The sequence below is a fragment of the Mchenga conophoros genome, linkage group LG22 (assembly GCF_057382185.1).
Source record: "Mchenga conophoros isolate Kocher_MC1m ecotype Shallow Benthic linkage group LG22, M_conophoros_male_GT1.1, whole genome shotgun sequence".
NCBI lineage: Eukaryota > Metazoa > Chordata > Actinopteri > Cichliformes > Cichlidae > Mchenga > Mchenga conophoros.
The window spans coordinates 20345036-20358107 of record NC_140546.1 but is presented as its reverse complement, the minus strand read 5'-3'; the positions used below and the strand labels follow the sequence as shown (position 1 = coordinate 20358107).

The 13072-nt window shown below is 40.7% G+C and overlaps 1 protein-coding gene across 3 annotated transcripts; it reads left to right on the top strand.

The window, feature by feature from the left end:
• The first annotated feature begins 23 nt into the window (after window positions 1–23).
• LOC146549369 (uncharacterized) lies at window positions 24–12925 on the top strand. 3 transcript variants are annotated; one of them, XM_085262146.1, is made up of 13 exons: window positions 24–358; window positions 1701–1769; window positions 4115–4139; window positions 8503–8601; window positions 8704–8843; window positions 8949–9068; window positions 9181–9226; window positions 9305–10220; window positions 10323–10431; window positions 10516–10581; window positions 10689–10790; window positions 10897–11125; window positions 12027–12925. In XM_085262146.1, exons 1-13 carry the CDS (start codon window positions 299–301, stop codon window positions 12263–12265), a joined length of 2220 nt encoding a protein of 739 aa, XP_085118272.1. In that variant the 5' UTR covers window positions 24–298; the 3' UTR covers window positions 12266–12925. The 3 variants fall into 3 exon arrangements, with proteins under 3 accessions (XP_085118272.1, XP_085118273.1, XP_085118271.1); XM_085262147.1 differs by having other exon boundaries at window positions 8518–8601; window positions 10894–11125; window positions 12027–12476; XM_085262145.1 differs by having other exon boundaries at window positions 10894–11125; window positions 12027–12476.
• Window positions 12926–13072: the final 147 nt, after the last annotated feature.

Below are 13072 nucleotides of genomic sequence, written 5' to 3'. Positions count from 1 at the left end.
CGACAGCCTCGGTCACGTGGGTTTCTTAGAGCGAGCGTCCGCCCATCAACCAGGAAGACGAAGCTATTTTTCCCCTGGTTTCTTAATAATACAATAGCTGTGTAAACATTTGTTGGATATGATACAAAGTATTTAATATAGAAAACAAAAGAAACAAAACACGCCAATTCGCTAGTGTTACAACAATAACGCTTGCTGATCACAACAGTTAACTAGCTTGGTTCAGGCGATTTAGCTAGTAAACAGTCGCTAAGCAGGTAGCTTTACCTCTAGAGGGTACGGCCACTGATTAAAGTTCATGATGGATAACTTCGAAACGCCATATGAGGAGGAGGATATCGCGTTTATTGAATGCGAGGTAAGCATGCTAACGTTAGCTGAGAGACGTAATAATTTGGCGAAAGCGAGGTTCCCGGAAAAAAGGAAGCGTGCCGCGAGCAAAGCTAACGTTTTTAGCTAGCCTCTGGAGGTATATGACATCGGACGTGAATTAGTCCTGCTCTTTTTGACCTGTTCGGGTCAAATTCCATCAATTTTTACGTTTGACTGCAGTGATTCAGCATGTGATTCTTTTAGCTTGAAAATGTCATGACTTTTCATGAAGTGAGGCAAAAGTAAAATTAAAATTTGAATGGATCTGGGTCGCGTATTTACTCAGAAGGATTCTGGATCCATCACTGTGGGGAAAATCAAAGAAACGTTGATTTTAGGCAACCCTGAAACTAAAACTGTACATACCAAGTTGTGCGTATTTTTTACGGGACAAAGGTGGCAGAGGAACCTTCGTTAAGTCACGAAAATTGCCTTTGTTGTAGAGGTGGGCGAATCGATCCAAATATCTGTAGTATCGATAACAACGCTGGTATTGATATACCAGATACTAGTGCGCTATTTGTTTCTCTTCTAAGTTCAGTAAGTAGCCAAATGAATCTTGTAAAATCATGAACACATGCACTATGAAAAATGTCTGAACCTTTTTGTGTTAACCATCAAATCTGTTTTATTTATAGCCAATAGCACATTTAAACAGAAGTTAACTCAAAGTGCTTTTAAGACAGACACATTTACATTGCAGGTCTCCAAAAATCCCAGTTGTACACGAAAAGCTAAAATGTGTCCCACACATGCCAAGTACCTGCTCTAAGTATTTAATAAATTTGTTTTGATATATGGTAGTCATAAGGATTTTTATATGATCCAGAATGAAGAGTTGAGTGTTTTAATGGTTGTAACATTCTTTCCATCTCATTATAATATCTTTTAAACATTACAGGTGCTACATTTTCACCTTAAGTAAAATAGGTCATCATATTTTGTGATATCTCATGTTTTTCTCCAAATATAAGTGTTGTAAAATCTAAAAAACACTCACCCTGTTCTCTGAGACATCAATTAAGGACTATTCATCATTTTATTAATGTCAGATAGACTATTTATACTTTATAAAGATATATGTATATTAGAATTTGTTTTATACACTTGATGTGAAGGAATTCTTGGCCCAGTTCAATTTTGACACAGACTATAGTATGAAAGCATATAAAATGAACAGTATTCAAGGGTTAAAAGTGGTCATATAGTTTAGAGTTAAGTTACCTTTTGTAACTAAAATACAGAATAAGGCTTAATTTAGTGTGTCTATTTGTGTCTGTCAGCTTATTGTTATTAATTCATCTGTTTTTTGCTCTTTCTCAATCAAGATCTGTGAAAAATCCTTAAGGGGTGATACCCTGTACAAGATACACCTGACCACCCCAGGACATATAAAGGTACTCAAGAAATCTACTTGTGTAGAAAGCTAAACATTAATAGTAATGCAGTCATTTAAAATGTATTCAAAAGTGATGTCATCATCGTTTTTGCATTATTCCATGTACTTTCTCTTTAGTCTCAGATTTCCACAGGTACCAGACGTCTGTGAGAAACAAGTTTTCCAAGCTGCTCACATCTTTTAATTTTTTTTTTTGTTTGAAGCCCACCTACAGTTTTCCCCTCCTGGTTTAATTCCTGGTTTTGCATCTGACAGCTCTTCTTATTTCAGTCTTGACAGTCGAACACATTGTTTCTTCTGAAGATTTAAAAAAAAAAATCATGTTACAGTAAGTACAAGAGTAGTGACAACAAAAGTTGACATGGGTTGCCTCTCTTCAGCCGTTGCCGTCAAGGGTTCAGTGAGTTTTGAGCTACAGAATCAACCAGGAAAGCTGGATGCTTTCCACCTTTGTGTTTGACTGCTATGAAGAAGCTGGATTGGCCATTTCAGAAGAGTACTGTGTCTCTCGCCATTGCAGTAAGTTTGTGCAAGGATGACAGGGTAATATTTAGTTCGATGATGTATAACAGAGTGTGAAAGCCTGCCTGGCTGTGTATTTCACACAGCATTCTTCTTCTCCTTCAGTCTGGGAAACAACTACAATTACTCTTGGAGCGAGCAACTGACAACCTGAAAATGGCAAGTTCTGAAGGAGTCTTGAAAAAGGCAGGCTTGGTTGGTTCTTTGGGTGAAGGGGTTTAAGGATTTCTGCAAAGAAAAGCCAGACATTTCTTCTCAACACTTTGCTCACCTCCCCAGATGCAGATGTTCTACTAAAACCAGGCCCCTACCACCATCTGCCTTTTTTAGTGGCCCCTTCACATCAATGCATCCTGAACTTTGCGCCAATAATGGACAGTTGTGTTTGTTTTAAAGGAGGAAAACAAACTTGTTTTTCTTTTTAATAGTGGCCACAGACTATGCTGACACAGTGGAGTTTCACAAAGGAAATGGTCTTGAACCATGTCATGTATGATGTGTCAGCTTCATAAGTCTTTGAACGTCTTCCTGTTAATGCCCAAGAAAATTTCAGGAACTTGTCTGCTGTGCCTTTGAGCCAGGTTCGGGTCTGTTCCACTAGGTCAAGTCATGTGAGCTTTCTTGGTTGTTCTTGTTCATTATGTTGGGAAGTGTGCCTTCCAAGACACACGTGCTGATTTAACAAGTGACTTGTTGTACAGTCAAGCCTGGAAGACAAACTGAATTAAAAAATACAAAACAAAAACAGTGCACTGTGGAGCCATGGCAACATTTCTTCAGCTTCTTACTTTCTCTTCTTTTGTTGATAGTGACAGTGTCAAGAGACAGGAAAGCGGGGAGAGAGCGAGATAGGGGAAGACATGCAGCAAAGGGCCGCGGGTGGGACTCAAACCCGGGCCTACTGCTCTCTGGCCATATGGCATATGGTCACCTGCTCATCTCGCTGAACTAAACTGGTGCCCTTCTCTTCCTGTCTTTACACTAGAGGAAGTCAGCCACTGTTTGATTATTTGGGTAGCTATGTTTTGGCAGACCTTATTGCCAAGTGCAGAATCTGTGTAGCACATAAGCAGAAGTTGCTTGAACTGAGTTCCTGTCTTTTGGCTGTCTTCTAACCACTATGGCAAATCAGCTGCTAATTCTTGGATGGTGCTGGTTTGGCGTTCCGCTGAGGCGCAGACCTACTTAAAACTGGTTTTATTTTCTATGAGCCAGAAAAATGTATACGTAGGTATACATTTATACTTTCCTAGCAGCGCTGCCACCACCAACAACGACGACGACAACAAGTGCAAGGAGGCTACTCTGCAGACCTCTACAGCTTCAGTTTGACATCCGTACTGAAGCTTTTTGTAATGGTAAAGTTTTATTTGGACCTTGGTTTAGCCCCAGCAGTGTGCTGGCGCATTTCATTCCTATAAACAGTTCCTAGAAGGATCCCTCCAGATGTTTCAATAGAACTTTTGGTCATCCTGAAGAAAGCTACATCCTGCTTCTTTGCATTAATATATTCACATGCAGATATAACTCCCACCTCCCGCGGTGGGGGTTTAATTTATACAGTTGTGTGAAAAGTGACTGGAGTACAAACTCTTTAGTCCTTAACTGCTTTATCTCTTTATGATCTAACGCACACTAAGAAGACAGGTGTGGACAGGCACCTTTACTGCACCTCATTTGAGCTGTGGTTTTGGTTTTAATATGCGTTTGATTCCATAAAATAACTCCTTTTCTGTTTGTAGCAGAGGTGAACTACATCCAGTGTTGTTTATCCAGCACTGATTGACTTTATTTTTATTGTTCTCCTTTCGTTCCTGGCAGAAAGAGAGTGGCTTAGTAACTTCTGGTAAGTAGAATTCATCTTCCCTCTTTTATTATTTTTTTATTTTTTCATTCCTTCCCTGGCCATGTGTCTGTTCTGATGGGTAATTCAATGTACATGTGAATAGTGCCCATTCCGGTTTGAATGGGCAGCAGTTTTGTTTAGAAGTAAATGTATAAAGATACCCAGAAGTCAACGTGTAAGGACAAATAGTTTGTCCAGATTTTGTTTTTTCTTTGGTGGTTTGGCTTAGGCTCCTTAGATGCATCTCAGGTTATATCTGGACCACTGACACAAAGCCCCAAACTTAACATCAGTGATCAAATCGGTTAACATCGGCTGCAAGTCAGGACTTGTTTTTGAACATCAGTGTGTGTTCTCACTGATGATGTTGTGGCTTTTTTGTCTGCCAGTGTGTGTTCAGCCATTTTGTTTTCTTAATTTGGGTATGGAGAGTTAGAAATTTGAAGTTTATTTAAGAGATTTATACTTTTCATTTAGCACAGTGCAGTGATTTCATGTTTATTTTTGAAAATGAAATGGAAGTCTGTATGAGGAACTGGATTCACATCGACTCAGCTTTCTGCTCCAACAAATGTGGACTTTAAAATGGTCACATGGCTTCGATGTTTCCAAGTTGATATTCAGATAAGTTTTTCATTATGGCGTTGGGCCAGACCATCTTCAGAGCACCTTGATATTTGGTCCTATAGGACTGCAAGAACGTTTTCTTAGGTTTGCTGACTGTTGGACGTAGTACCCCCATTTTTCTGCATCCACACTCCTGGAACTCTGAATCATCACAGTTCTTCACAGGGTTTTTAGGGTAGGTACTTTCCCAGCAGGGAAAGAGAAACTTTGAGTGATGAAGGTGTACACATATGCTCCAGATATAAGTGTGCACTGGTCAAACAAAGGAATGCAGCACCAGAAGAGTGAACATTGTATTGAAACGAATCCTCTCATTGCATCTGTCATGCAATGAAGAAATGCAAACAGAAAGTGAAGAACATGAAACACAATTATAGGAAAACGTAAGATGTCAACAGGGGTGACGTGTCAGGAAAGCTACTACATGACTTCAGAGTTCCTATTAATGATGTGAGTGCAAATGGGAAACAAGGCTCAGAAGGTATGTAATCACCTCAGTGGGTAAACACAGTCTCCAAGAAGTGAAGTGGATATTAATTCAACAAGTGTCTGGATTTCAACTGGGGGATTTAATACATTTCTTCCAAAAGATACTCCATCTTTTGGTTTTGGTGGTGGTGAAAAGTGCAGTCTAATGTGGGAATTACAGTACTATGTTTGTGTAGGTATTTGCCCACGCAGAGGCAACCTATGCAAATGCGCTTGTGTGCGGTTCTCCAAAGCCCCAACAGCACATAGCTCAATGTGGACGATGCAAGTCCAGTGCTGACTGGTTGAAAAGTTGCCTGGAATAGGAAAGGGACCGACAGCAGAAGTCTAACATGAACGGGAGAAAAAAAAGCCTCTCCGCGGGTGCCTGAAGGACCAACCAACAGCAGCCCAAGCAAGCCTGGGCACTGGTTGTTACTGTCAGCCCCCTGCTGACAGTAAACAGCTACACCATGTAACAATGGTCTGCAGAGCTGGTGGTAAACTCTGCAAACTACCAACTTGAAAGCCGTAAGTAGAAGATTACACTCGGACAGCTGAAGACGCTACGGAGAAGAAGTCTTGGCATACTTTTTCCACTTCTACCTGGTGGACTCATCTCTGTAGATGGGTCCACAGGGTCACAGAAAACTTGCAGCGATGTGGATGTATGTCAGAGCATCGCTCTAACCATCTAATGATCAAATTTTCATCACGTGGACCCAGTTTGAAACCTTCCATAGTTGGAATGGTGAAAATGATTACACCTGTGTAAAAAGCTACTTTCAGCTGCTCTTTTATTCACCAGGAGTCGCCACAGTGGGTAGATGATTTGGCAGGTTTTTTTTAAACTCTGGATATCCTTCCCGAGGCAAGCCAAACGGGATGTTTGTCCCCTTCTTGAGTTTAAACTGGATATTTCGCTGTTAGAACCACTGCAATATGGAGCTATTGTTACACCTATGTAACAATTTTCCCCAAACTCTTCCATAGGTGAACCCATAAAACTCCTTTAATGACCCAAAAGGATTTGAATTGACTGATTGGTTGGCTGATTAAAATCAGCAGATATGGGCCTTTCACAGATACATAATACACATATCATTTGAATCTAGTGTTTGACCCAGGGCCTTTCTCTGTGGAGGTCACATGTTCTCCCTGTGTCTGCGGGAGTTCTCTCCGGGTACTCAAGCGTCCTCCCACAGTCCAAAGACATCCAGTTATTGGGGTTAAAGTAATTGGTGATTCTAAATTGCCCATAGGTGTGAATGGTTGTCTGTCTGCCCATGTTAACCCTGTTGCGGATTGATGACCTGTCCAGGGTTTACCTTGCCTCACACTCACACCAAGCCACCTGGGATAGACTCCAGATCCCCCACCACCTTGAATTGGTTAAGTGGAAAATTATTTGTTTTTTTTTTAAATGAATGGAAGGATGGAAAATAAGTATCAGCATCTGCCCCCAAAATCCCATATTCGGGGAGCTGGGTATGGATGGCAGTGGTGCCATCTTTGATTGTGGCTCCAAAGCCGTGATCCAACATCTTACAGCGAGAGAGGATCAAAGCTGGCTGTTCTAACAGCTTTTCTACCAAAACAGAGGCTGGGGAAATTTTCTGACAGGGTCAGAAGTTTAGGACAGCTCACAGTGAAACGTCAGCCATGACCTGTGTCTACTACCCAGCCAATGGGAATGCAAGAGAGACATCAGCATATGTGGGGGAAAAACTGAATACATGTAAGTGTTACATTCCCTACCACCTGTTTCCAACACAGAGGAAAATGTGTCTTAGCTGTGGCAGCTGCAGTGTGTCTACATCAGTTTACAGGACCCGTGACAAGGTGGACATAGCAAGGAAACAAACAATGAAGATTTTGCAGCGGTACGTTGTTGCCCTTGAGTCAGTAGGTATTATCGTACAGCCTTCATGCATCAAACTTGATGTCCTACCCATGCTTATTAGATCACTGCCGCAGAGCGTGTTGGTGCCTCAAGCGATTAAAGCTCCTGCCACTCGTGCCCCAAGAATGAACCCTGTTTCAAAGCCACTTTGATGTTTTGCACTTGCCATCGTGATTCAAAAACAGAACCAACTGGGCCTGCGTTTGTATACGTGCCGCTGAGCGTGACTGGATGCTATTTACCACGAAGTGCACTTGTAGAAGCATCTGCATTTGTTGGGTTTCTCTGCTCATTTAGTTTTTCTTTTCCTTTCTGGATCTTTGCACTTTTTGCCAAATTTGGTTGCATTAACAGCCTTTTTGTGATTTAATTATGGTGTTACATGATAAGTTGCTGAAATAAATGTGTAGCATTGTCGTATCAAGATCAGAAAAAATACTGTACTGCTCTTAAACCACACATGGCTACTAAAATGCAGCTTTTCCAGTGTTGCTCTTCAAGCAACAGCTGCAGCTTGTTGGAAATCTTCACAACTTCTAAAAATGTCAGTCAAACAAGCTGTTTGCACAAAATTAGATGGCACTGGCCAGCCTGTGTCTGTATGACTCCCTCAAAATCCACTCTGACTAAATTTAGCAACTATACATATGTATTCAGTTATTCTAGTGGCAGGACATCTGTGGGTGCACTAATACTCCACACTCAGATGACGAAAGGATAAGTAAACATCTCTGCAGATCTGTCCAGAGTTTGGTGTAATGTCTTTTATAAAGGAACATGTTGTACAAGTATGCACTTCAATAACTTTGTTTTATTTATGCCTTTTGCACAAGTAAATTAAACATTTACACCATTATTGGGATATTTTTAATACAATAATATTGGGATATTGTAAAAAAACAAAAAAAACAACAACATTTCTTAGTTGGTAATATAGGTACCATTAGAGTTCAGATGTTTTTTGCCATTAAATCCATTATGCCACACAAGGTACATGTTTCAGAAAATCATGGAAACATTTTTTTTCCTTGTCTGATGACATTCAAAAAGCAACATGAAATAAATAAACTGTCTGGACTAGAAGTTCTACTGGGGCTCATACATTAGATGATAGTTTATCAGAAATCTAAGATAGTTAAGATCTAAGCTGAAGATTTTATACCATTCAGCTGCAGCTACAATACACCAGGCCTTGTCTTATATTGACTTATAATCTTCCCTTACCCCTGTTAACCCTTAATAAAGACTCATCCTCTAATAAGGAGTTTAAATTGAAGCAGTTAGTATTGCTCTTGTCTTATTGTTATACTGTGATGATGACTTTTAAAAACACTGTGTAGTTTTTGTCTTTTTGCTAACTATTAGCATGTGGCTTCCCAGGACGGTCTGTCAGAAGACACGTACCGGAGTTTAAGGATATTATAGAGTACCTGGATTACCTGAATCTGGATGAGCCTATCATTGGTGAATAACTTTGCAGAAAGTTTTAAGCAGATGTTTTTTGTTTCTTTTAAAATACCAGATTATTTGATTGTTTTTAACTTTTTGCTTGTTCTTAATTTCCAGGTTTGAACTTTTTGGAAGAGGGGCCTCCTAGTGACCGACAAATAGGCCCCAAATACTTATGTAAGCTCTGTAATCAGTCAGCCGTCCTTGCAGAAATGGTCTGTCATGTGATTGGACGCAAACACAGGCAGAAATATGTGGTAAAGCATTCAGAGCATTACTTAAATACTTCTTTGTTATTCTGTTTTTCTTTATAATAAGATGTTAAAGCAAAGAGAGATCACATTCCCTTTCTGTCTATGTAGGAATTGAAGCGGCCTGACTTGGTGACCTGGGATAGACCCTCTGTACAAACCCTCGGGGGGAAGATTATGCGCGCCAAAGCAGAAATAATAGAGAGACAGGATGGGAGAGGGACTCCAAAGGTATGCCAGATGAATTACCCAGATTACACACCATATTTTTTGTGCTTCTAAAATTCTATACATTTTGTTACATACAGTAAATGTTTATTATTCATGTTTTTTTTTCCCCCAGTCATTGTTCAAAAAGGGGAACGAGAGTAGATCAAACAGCTCAAGAGGTACCTTGATTGATAGTAAACATGGTTAAAAAGTAAACGTTTGGTTGTATTTTTCTCTAATTATGACTTTATTATTAGCTTCCCAAAGGCCGAGGCAAAACAGGGAGCAGACGAACCCACAAGATTTGCCACCACTCCTACCCGAACTCAAGGACTATCACCGAAGGAAGCATGCCTCAAGTTACCCAAACGCATCTGCATTTCCTCCGAATGACCCTAACATGAACGTAGACAGGCGCAGCCAGCGGGAGAACAGGCTTAGCAATGAGCGCACCAGAGATGAACCGCGAAGGTCGGATTTTAGGGAAGGCCATGCGTACAGAGAAGGCTACATGGACTCTGATTATCGTCATCAGTATGAAGAGGGATATGGTGGCGATTCACAAAGATGTTTGGCACTTGAGCAAGGTGATGCTCCCAAGTATGATTTTAGGGAGGAGCTGCCTGGTGGCCTCGGTCAGTCTGACTATTACCCTGAGGGGGTGCCTCCTTATAGAAGAGCCTATCCAGAAAGAGAGTCTGTTCAGGATTTCCACTCTGAGGATGTCAGGGGTGGGAACGGTCGTTCTGAGTATTCACCCTCCCAGGCCATGTACCCTGAAGTTGATAAACTGCGGTGGTCCCTGGAGAGGGAAGCTGATAGGCACGACGGTATGAACAAAGCAGGTAGACAGGGATCAAGTGAACCAGAAGCCAGGAGGAGGAACTTCTCTGCATCTATGGAGGGGGACCGATCACGTGACAATTTGTTCAATATAATTCAAGATTATCGTCATGAGATGAGAGAGGTACATCAGGATGAGGGAGTTGATAGGAGAGCAGGAGGCCCAGCCTCACAGAGACACATGGATGTTGGCAGAGCCATTTCTAACATCCCAGAGCCATTCAGGCGGTTCCTGAAAGGAGGCGCCGAAGATGATGTTCACGGTAAAAGGAAAAGAAAGAGCCGCTTCTCTGATGCTACTCCAGAGGAAGTGGAAGGGACAAGGGAGATGTAAGTGTAAAAATTGTAGTTGTTTTTTTGTAAGTGCTGTGGGCTTTTTCTTTTTTTTTTTTTTTAAAAACCCAAAAAAACATGTTTGATTGCTGCTTTAAGGTATGGGGATAATTATGGATCTCCAATTCCAAAGTTTGGAGGTGACCCAAGGCCAGGTAGTGCACCAATGAGTGGAGGACAATTTTCAGACATCTACAGAGAACCACAGGTACCGTAGTTTATTTTCACATCACAGTAGAGTAATATCCAGTAAAACAAATCTTTATTTGAGCAAGACCTTTTGCTTTTTTAGGGTCCACATCATCCTGAAATGAACCAAAGAGGAGGCTCTGAGTCGGAGGGCGTCTTTGATATGCTGGTAAGATGATTAATCCTTATTGGCGACTTGCACATGTTTTTGTTATGCAACTATTCACTCAAAGAGTTCTCAGTGTGTTGTTTTTTTTCCCTTTCACATTTTCTTAGAGCAACATTGAAATTGAGAATGCTGAAGAGGCTGACTTCTTGAAAAGTAAACTTTGCAACCTGCTTAAAGAATTCAAAACAAAAAAGATGGAGAAAGCTGTGGTATGTGTCATTCTGCACACCGCCTGTCTTTTTAATATAATATTAGTAGAAGAACACAAAGACTTTGCTTATATTAACAAAACGTATGGTTTTGTCATGGTAGCAGAACAGCCACGGTCGAGAAGGGATCCCCAGAAACTACAGCAACATGGAGCTGGACCCTCGACAGCCGCCGTTCGAAAGGACCATGAGAGATGATTCGCACCACAGACAGCCAGAAGACCTCGACTTCAGAGACTGGAGGCAGCGTGAGCATCTTCCAGAGGAGCGGCACAATGTTTATCCCCCCCCTGCACACGAAGAGTCCAGATACTCAAAAAGAGGCCGCTTTGAAGGTATGTGCACAGTGCAGTTTATTTAAGCCCATTAGGGTTCAATAGTCTTTTATAAAAGTTAGACATCGATAAAAATAACACGAGCATAATTTTCTTGAAAGATTTTAGGCAAAAATAAGTACAGCTCAAAATAAAGGCAGACAGTAGATGGCCACTCAATAGTTGCTTCTTTAAAGACTCTTTCATCCATTAGTAGAGCTGCTTATACCAGAAAGGTAGGGCAGATCAGTTTCTATAATACCTGCAAAGTTTTCCCTAATGTTCCAGTCAGCAAGGCTTTCAGTTCATCCACACCAGAGCTTCGACCAGCTGACGTAATTTTCTCCATGGTATCCCTCAGGTGATGTGTGGGATTTGGGTCAGGGCTCTGGGAGGGCCCCTCTATTAGAATATATTCTTCAAGTCAGTTCCACATGAACAGGTGTCTGTAGCAGAATAACCACAGGTATAGTTCATCACATTAACAACAGGCATGGTTCAGGTGTGATAAACAGGAGAGGGAGGGGTATAATCATGCCTTTTGTCTGGAATTGTGCTGTATGTGTTGTTGTATGGGTCGAATGCCAATTTATTGACGTATTAATAAAATAAACTTATGAACTTTGAGGTTTTGATGAAATTTGATGGGATTTTCTTCTTTGAATGTATTTTGAGTTTTGTTGTGGTATCCTTTTAGGATAGTTTAGTTGAATTTATGTATAATGAGGCATAGTTTGCAAAGGTGTCCAAGTTGAGCTTTTGATTTTATGTACTGAATGAATTTGATTGCATCGTTAAATAAGATAATAAACAATAAGTTGTATATTCAGCTTCCCTGTGTCAGAGGAAGTGTGGCTGATTCCACTTTCTTTCATGTAATTCAATTTCATTCCTCTTTTTTTTTTTTTTTTTTTTTTGTCAGAGGAATCTGGAACTCCTCATACAAACCGCTTAGATGAGCCGCCCTTTTATCCTGAAAGGTTTCCAGAATCCCTGCCCTCTCGTGACTACCAGCCTCCTGTTGGAGAGTTTTTCGACTCTCACTCTTCTGCACCTCCCCTCCACATGGATCAAGAATCCAGGATGCCCAGAGGACCCCGGTACTCTAACAACCTGGACAAAATCACCTCCGCCCTCCTGGAACTTGTGGCAAGGAAATAAATGTCATCACTGCAATCTCCTTAATAATCATTTATTGTAATGCAGTGTTTTAAGGTAAAGTTCAGATTTTAAAATGTGATTTGGGTTTAAATTTCTTTCCCTTCATTTTTCTTTCTATTTTTTTGTTGTTGTTTGTGTTGGATATTTGCAAAGACCTTGGTTGATCAAATGTTGACATCTGGTGTAAGAATTAAAACATTTGTCTACTGCAGTTGTAATCATTTCATTTTTTCAAATTTCTTACTGACCAACAACTAGAGAAGTAATACTGTTATTGCCATCGTTGTATTTCATATTTTCAGTGAATTTATTTTGAATTAACTGAATTAATTTGCGATCATTTGAGCTTTGTGGTGCTTTATCATGCTGGCTGCAGCCATTAGAAGATGGGAACACTGGTTATAAAGGGAAGGGCTTTCATATTTATGCCAAATTCTGAACCTACCATCTGAATGTTGCAGCAGAAAGTGAGACTCTGAGGAAAACACTGACTGCTCTACAATCTTCTATTGCCCAATTTTGCTTAGCCTGGGCAAATTGTAGCCTCAGTTTCCTGTTCTTAGCTGACACAAGTGGCACCCAATGTGATCTTCTGCAGCTAAAGCTCATCTACTTCAAGGTTGGACTTATTGTGCATTAAGAAATACGCTGCTGCATAAATTGTGTTTAATGAGTGGTTATTTGAGTGACTGATGCCTTCCTCTAAGCTTGAAACAGTCTGTTCTCTGACCACTGACATCAACAAGGCATTTTCTCTCAGAGAACTCACTGGATATATGGATGAAGCTTGCACACAAGAATTTCACT

Coding starts and splice junctions, on each gene's coding strand:
- LOC146549369 (XM_085262145.1), top strand. CDS start 299: ATGATGGATAACTTCGAAACGCCATATGAGGAGGAGGATATCGCGTTT. Junction 1,770..4,114: donor CCACCCCAGGACATATAAAG/GTACTCAAGAAA, acceptor CGTTCCTGGCAG/AAAGAGAGTGGCTTAGTAAC. Junction 11,126..12,026: donor AAAAAGAGGCCGCTTTGAAG/GTATGTGCACAG, acceptor TTTTTTTGTCAG/AGGAATCTGGAACTCCTCAT.